Source organism: Babylonia areolata, chromosome 35 (genome assembly GCF_041734735.1).
Source record: "Babylonia areolata isolate BAREFJ2019XMU chromosome 35, ASM4173473v1, whole genome shotgun sequence".
NCBI classification, from domain to species: Eukaryota; Metazoa; Mollusca; class Gastropoda; order Neogastropoda; family Buccinidae; genus Babylonia; species Babylonia areolata.
The window spans coordinates 20796821-20804063 of NC_134910.1; the positions used below are offsets into that span (position 1 = coordinate 20796821).

The 7243-nt window shown below is 40.4% G+C and overlaps 1 protein-coding gene across 1 annotated transcript in view; it reads right to left on the reverse strand.

Moving 5' to 3' along the window:
* Positions 1-1581: 1581 nt before the first annotated feature.
* Positions 1582-7243, reverse strand: part of LOC143277929 (uncharacterized) — a 29577-nt gene continuing 23915 nt past the window's right edge. The window contains exons 8-9 of the mRNA XM_076582906.1: positions 3607-3795; positions 1582-3138 (exon numbers count right to left, since the gene is read on the reverse strand). Coding sequence (XP_076439021.1) covers positions 3010-3138; positions 3607-3795 — 318 coding nt within the window. The 3' untranslated portion in view covers positions 1582-3009. The remainder of the gene's footprint in view (positions 3139-3606; positions 3796-7243) is intronic.

A 7243-nucleotide genomic window follows, 5' to 3' on the forward strand; every position in this document is an offset into this window, starting at 1 on the left:
CACACACACACACACACACACACACACACACACACACACACACAAACAAACAAACACACACACACACACACACACACACACACACACACACACATAAACACACACGCACACACACAAACACATACAAACAAACAAACAAACACACACACACATACAAACACACACGCACACACACACACACACACACACACACACACACCACAAACAAACAAACACACACACACACCACAAACGAACACACACACACACACACACACACACCACAAACAAACAAACACACACACACACACCACAAACGAACACACACACACACACACACACACACACACACACACACACACACACACACACACACACACACACACACACACACACACACACCACAACATACAAAGAAGATAACTAACTCCAAGATCCCAAAATCCGTAATCACAGAGCCAATGTTTCACGAGGCAAGTCCAAATCACAGACGAATTAGTGTGTCGCCACCTTGTCGATCGCCAAGCCACAGGGGGCTCTAATGAAGGGGTTTGTTTCGCTTGGCGAAAGGACCTATTGATCTGTTGCTCTGTTTGCGTACACGCACTTGCAGACACACATGCATACAAAGAAACAGACAGACAGACAGACAGACAGACACACACACACACACACACACACACACACACACACATCATGAACCACAACATACGACGAAACTAACCAAAACATCAAGACATCACACTCTCGTGTGTGTGTGTGTGGGAGGGGGGGACGGGGTGGGGGCGGAGGGGGGGGGGGGGCGTTCCTCTCTCTCTGTGTCCCTGCCTTTGTATGTCTGTCTCCCTCTGTGACAACTCTCTCTCTCTCACTCTCTCTGTCTCTGTCTGTCTATGTCTCTGTCTCTCTGTTTCTGTCTGTCTGTCTGTCTCTGTCTCTCTCTGTCTGTCTGTCTGTCTGTCTCTGTCTTTTTCTCTCTGTCTCTGTCTGTCTGCCTGTCTCTGTCTCTGTCTGTCTGTCTCTGTCTGTCTGTCTGTCTGTCTGTCTCTCTTTCGTTGTGTGAATGCTGGGTGCACATTTCTCTCTGGTCTATAATCATCCATCGTGAAACCATCCAACAGTGGCTGGTGTTCCATGTTTTGGCAACTTGGGTGGCGGGCACCGTGTTATTTTCCATGACACAGTATCATGATGACATGATAAGACTTTGATCACGCCGGTACCTCTCTCCCTCTGTCTGTTTGTCTGTCTGTCTGTTTGTCTGTCCTTCTGTCTGTCTGTCTGGTCTCTCTCTGTGCGCACTCAACACACACGTTAGTGTACGTGAGTATTATATTTTTCCTTGTGTGCACGCGCACGCGCATGTACACACCCACATACACCCTCGTGCGCTTAACACACAGATCCAGCGACCTGGATTAAGTGAAATGCAAAAAAAAAAAAAAAAAAAAAAAAATATATATATATATATATATATATATATATATACAGAGAGAGAGAGAGAGAGAGAGAGAGAGAGAGAGAGAGAGAGAGAGAGAGAGGACAGGTATAAAACAAAACATCACAACGTTTGCTCAGAATAAAACCAAAACAAAAACAGACTTCTATTGCATCTACTCGGTTTGCCTTTATTAATGATGAGAACTATTAAGACAGAAAAAAAAACAACCTGAAATTAAATAGTACACACCAAATAATCAAAAGTAACACAAACAATAATCTATAAGCGTGTGTATAAATACATACATACATATATATATATATATATATATATATATATATATGATGCTGAAGGAATATTATACCAGGAACGGGTTCCAGTTTGCAATAATCTTTCAGTGCAAATTATTTTTTTTTTAAAACAACAAAAAAACGTTGAAAGAAAACACCACGGGATTTTTAGATTCGGAAGAACCATCACAGATAAATGGACGCACTGCTATAAGGCACACTTTAGAACTTAGAGATAAAATCTGAATACATTATTAAACGCACACGCATATCGAATGACAATCTTCCAAGCTTTCATAATCATTTTGGAGATGTCATGTTGCATACAGTCAATACAACCAAAACTAAATATTAAGACACAATCACTTAAAACACTAACGATAAACCAACCAAACAAAGAAATGTTGAATAACTATCAAAACCTTAAACAATAATAGCAGAAAATTATTCCAACTTTCAGCTTTCCGAACATCTTTGTATTTAAGATTTCAAGACATTTGAAGACATATGCTTACAAATTTCCACAACCTCAGTTATCAATGTCGGTCTAAAACTGACTTCTGTCTGAAAAATGGGGCTGGAATCTGAAATCCCTTGTCAAACACCTGTTCTGTAATTTTAGTATAAAACTCCAGCATCAAACTGCTTAGATGGTTTCTGTTTCACAGACAATTGTATAAAACAACAACAACAACAAAAACCCAGTATGTAGAAAAAACTGGGCCCTTCACAGTAAATCTCAAAATTTATTGGTTTTTAAAGAGCAAATGAAAACGTTGCGTGAAGTAAAATCAAGTTAAATAAATAACATAAAACAAAGTAGAACAGAATTTAAAAAAAAAGAAAAAAAAGAAAAAAAAAAGATCAAACTAAAATATGATAAAAACAAAATGAAAGTAATGAAAGAAAAATAAAACACCAAACCACGAACCAGCCAATCAACAACAAAAAAAACAACCAAGAAAAAAAAGAATATATATATATATATATATATATATATATATATATATCAATCTACGCCCTGTGAATACTGCTTCTGCTAGCTGCTACACACACACACACTCTCTCTCTCTCTACTCACATCACACAAACAAAAAAAAGCGGTGCTCACTTTTGCAAAGAGCCCCTTACACACTACTACAAAAAGTTCCGCCGTAAACTAAAAAAAAAACACGGTACAGTACAGGACAGGACAGGACAGGACAGGACAGGACAGGACAGGACAAGACAGGACAGGACAGGACAGGACAGGACTGGACAGGACAGGACAGCTCAGAACAGAAGCCCTCAACCAAAAGCTCAGGCACTGATGAAGAAGCCGCTGAAGACGCTGAAGACCTCCCCGTAAATTTTGCCCGCAGAGTTCGTCTGGATTCTCACCTGCACCTCGTCATTCTCTTCCAGGCTCAGAACCAGACCATTGGAGGCCTGTGGGGGAAAAGAAAAAGAAAAAAAAGAAAAAAAAAAAAGAAGAAAAGATATAAATAGATTTTTAAAAGGGGGTCAAAGGTCAAAGGTGAGGGTCATCAAAAAAAACACAAAAAAAAAACAAAAAAAAACACCACAACCAAAAATACACACACACACACACACACACACACACACACACACACACACACAAAACAAAACAAACAAACAAAAAAAAACCAGCTAAAAAACAATCAGCCAGTATTGCCAGCCAACAATAAAAAAAAAAAAAAAAAAAAAACAGACCGACAGGGATTCGAACCCTGACCTACAGGCAGACAAAGAAACAGACTGTGACAAACAGACACAACACAAAATCAAACAGGCAACTTTGTCAGCCAACAAACAACAACAACAACAACAAAAAAACAAAAACAAAAAAAACACCCTAAACAAACCACCACCCGAGATTCGAACCCCAGACATCACCTGTTCGTAATGGTCCATAGGGTTGTCCGTGAAGACACTGGTGCGCGCCATCTCCTCGCCGTTCACCTCGATGGCCCCGTCAACGTAGCCAGAGTCACGGTCCTGGTGACTGCGCATGGTGAGGCGGAAGAAGTACTGCCCACTGCACGGAGCCGTGAAGATGCCTTCCGTAGCGTTGTAGGCCTCGCCCTGTGGTGTGTTCACAGAATATATTTCTGTTTAATAATTACGATGTAATAATTAATTGCAATGTTTTTTTTTAAAAAGCGAATATGTGAAATGCTTTTATTTCAGAACATATGTTTATTACTCTTGTTTAATCAAGTTATCCGCGTGTGTGGGGTGGGGGTGGGGGGGGTGGGGGGTGCGGTGCGGGTGTGTGCTGATTATCTGGTTGTGGTTTTCCGCAATTCATCTTTATTCTTATCTTATCTGTCTATTATAATCAATGTGCAGTATAGTAGGCTATGTTTATAATTATATTCAAATAATGTTTCTTAATTCTTTCTGTTTTTACATTAAGAATACTAGTTATTACCTGCAGTGTGTGGATGTATGTATGAAACGATGTATGTGATATTTTTTACATTTGTATCTTCGTAATATTTGTAGGGGCTGTTGTTGGCTTTTACAGTTATGGTCCCCATGTTGTTTACTTGTCTATGTTGTGATAATGCACCTGACCAAATTTCTCCAGTTGGAGATAATAAAGTTATTCTTATCTTCTTATCTTATCTTATCTTATATTAGTCTGAAGGTCCCCGGGGAGTATGTCTGCCTACATGGCGGGGTACCGGCCCAACACTCGGCTTATATCACAGATTGACGTAAGTTTACATTTGGACCAACAGCAAAGTGAGAGCTGTATTATCAATGGTTTCTCCAGTCAATGGGAAACCATTTACAGCTTAGTCTTTTGTGTAGGACTATGACTCGCAAACTAGGAAGCAGAATTGCACTGGCTCTTAGTGCTGCAGCCTTGTGGGCTAGTTAGCCTTTGGGAACCATCCCAACGCCGACTGTCCTAAAACCCTCTTGGCCGAGAGAGTGGGGATGTAACTTGGGCAAGACACTTTCCACTATAATCAAATTATAGCCCAAATAGTCGGAACAGCAGTTGCCTCCTCTGCTGTTCTGATGGTCATAGTCAGACACGACTGGCTATCATATATATATATATATATATATATATATATATATATATATATATATATATATATATATATATATATATATATATATATATACATGGCGGGGTAAAACGTGGACCTATAAATCCCGAACATGTTTTGGAAGCTATTCGATTCACAAAATTGAACCCATTTTGACATATGTAGCTGAGTGTGGGGTATGGAATAAGAACGAAAGCAAATTGAAGTCATTCATACATTAGGATTTTTAAATGTTCCTCCGCATGCCTCAAAGAAGCAGCTTTATGGTGAAACTGGAAGATACCCACTGTATATCAGAACATGAAGATATCCGCTGTATATCACAACATCAGTGAAATATATTACATTATTGGCTGAAATTGGTTTCGCTTCCAATGTCCAGACTGAAAGGAGGCATACATGAATGTGGTCACGAATGTCAGTCGTCGTTCTTTCTCTGTTTCTGGACCTTTCATTTGGAATGAACAGCCTCTTCAGCCTCGCCCTGTGGTATTCAAATCTGATTATTAGCCTCACAGTCCTGTGAGTATGGCTGCCTATATGGCGCGGTAAGACGGTCATACACGTAAAAGCCCACTCGTGTGCATACGAGTGAAGGTGGGAGTGATGGCCTAGAGGTAACGCGTCCGCCTAGGAAGCGAGAAAATCTGAGCGCGCTGGTTCGAATCACGGCTCGGCCGCCGATATTTTCTCCCCCTCCACTAGACCTTGAGTGGTGGTCTGGACGCTAGTCATTCGGTTGAGACGATAGCAGCATGCACTTAGCGCACGTAAAAGAACCCACGGCAACAAAAGGGTTGTTCCTGGCAAAATTCTATAGAAAAATCCACTTCGATAGGGAAAACAAATGAAACTGCACGCAGGAAAAAATACAAAAAAAATGGGTGGCGCTGTATTATAGCGACGCGCTCTCCCTGGGGAGAGCAGCCCGAATTTCACACAGAGAAATCTGCTGTGATAAAAAGAAATACAAATACAAATACAAATCCCACAAACAAAGAAGAAGAAGAAGAAGAAGCCTGAAGATCCCGGGTTCAAATCTCGGTAACGGCACCTGGAGGGGTAAAAGGTGTGGCGATTTTTCCCGATCTCCCAGGTCAACATGATGAGATGAGTTACTTGAGCAAATTTCCTCCCTTGCTTGCTGCATGTATTTCTTGAAGAGAGAAGCCATCAACAATAATAATAATAATAATAATAATAATGGATATTTATATAGCACACTATCCAGAAATCTGCTCTAGGTGCTTTACAAAAACGCTTTGTTAACATAAAACATTACATCTATGTTACATACACACACCAAAATATGACTATACATACACACACACACACACACACACACACACACACACACACACACACACACACACTGCGTACATACATTTTAACAATACATGTGTATCTAACAGCTACCCTAACACATACGCACACATAGGCAGGCACAAACTTACATAAACGCACGCGCAAACAATACACATTCATATACATGCATGTAGTTAACATAGTCAAGCACAGCTAACGCAAAGGAAGTGGACCTGCCACAATTGAACTTACTGCTGAGGGAAAAGGTGAGTTTTGAGACGAGATTTAAAAGATGCGAGCCAAATTCCTTGGCGCAATAGCCGAGTGGTGAAAGCTGAGGGTCCCGGGTTCGAATCTCGGTAACGGCACCTGGTGGGTAAAGGGTGGAGATTTTTTCCCCGATCTCCCAGGTCAACATAATTACGTGCAGACCTGCTTGTGTCTGAACCCCCTTCGTGTGTATACGCACGCAGAGAAAGATGAAATATGCTCGTTAAAGATCCTGTAATCCATGTCAGCGTTTGTTGGGTTATGGAGGAGGGGGGTAGAGGAGGTGCAGGGTATTGTGTGTGTGTGTGTGTGTGTGTGTGTGTGTGTGTGTGTGTGTGTGTTGGGGCTCATGTACGTTTATGTGTATTTGACTGTGCTTTCATATCTGTGAGACTGCATGTTTGGTGCATATCTGTTATGCATACGTGGGTGTATGTGTGAATGTGTGTCGCCATGTTTTACATTTATTTGTTAATTTATTAATTTATTAATTACTAGTACTAGTACTAGTACTAGGACTACTACTACTACTACTACTACTACTACTACTACTTTTATATTATAATTGCTATTAATTTATTTATTTATGTACGCTTATAGTTGACTTCATCAAGTTTTTGCGCCTTATACATATTATTAGTAGTGGTAGTAGTTATTTATTTATTTTTAATGTATTTATCTATTATTTATTCACCCCCACACCCCCCACCCCTTTTTTTTTTTTTTTTTTCTCAAGGCCTGACTAAGCGCTTTGGGTTACGCTGCTGGTCAGGCATCTGCTTGGCAGATGTGGTGTAGCGTATATGGATTTGTCCGAACGCAGTGACGCCTCCTTGAGCTACTGAAACTGAAAATTGAAACTGGGTTATGGAAAACAAGAACATATCCAG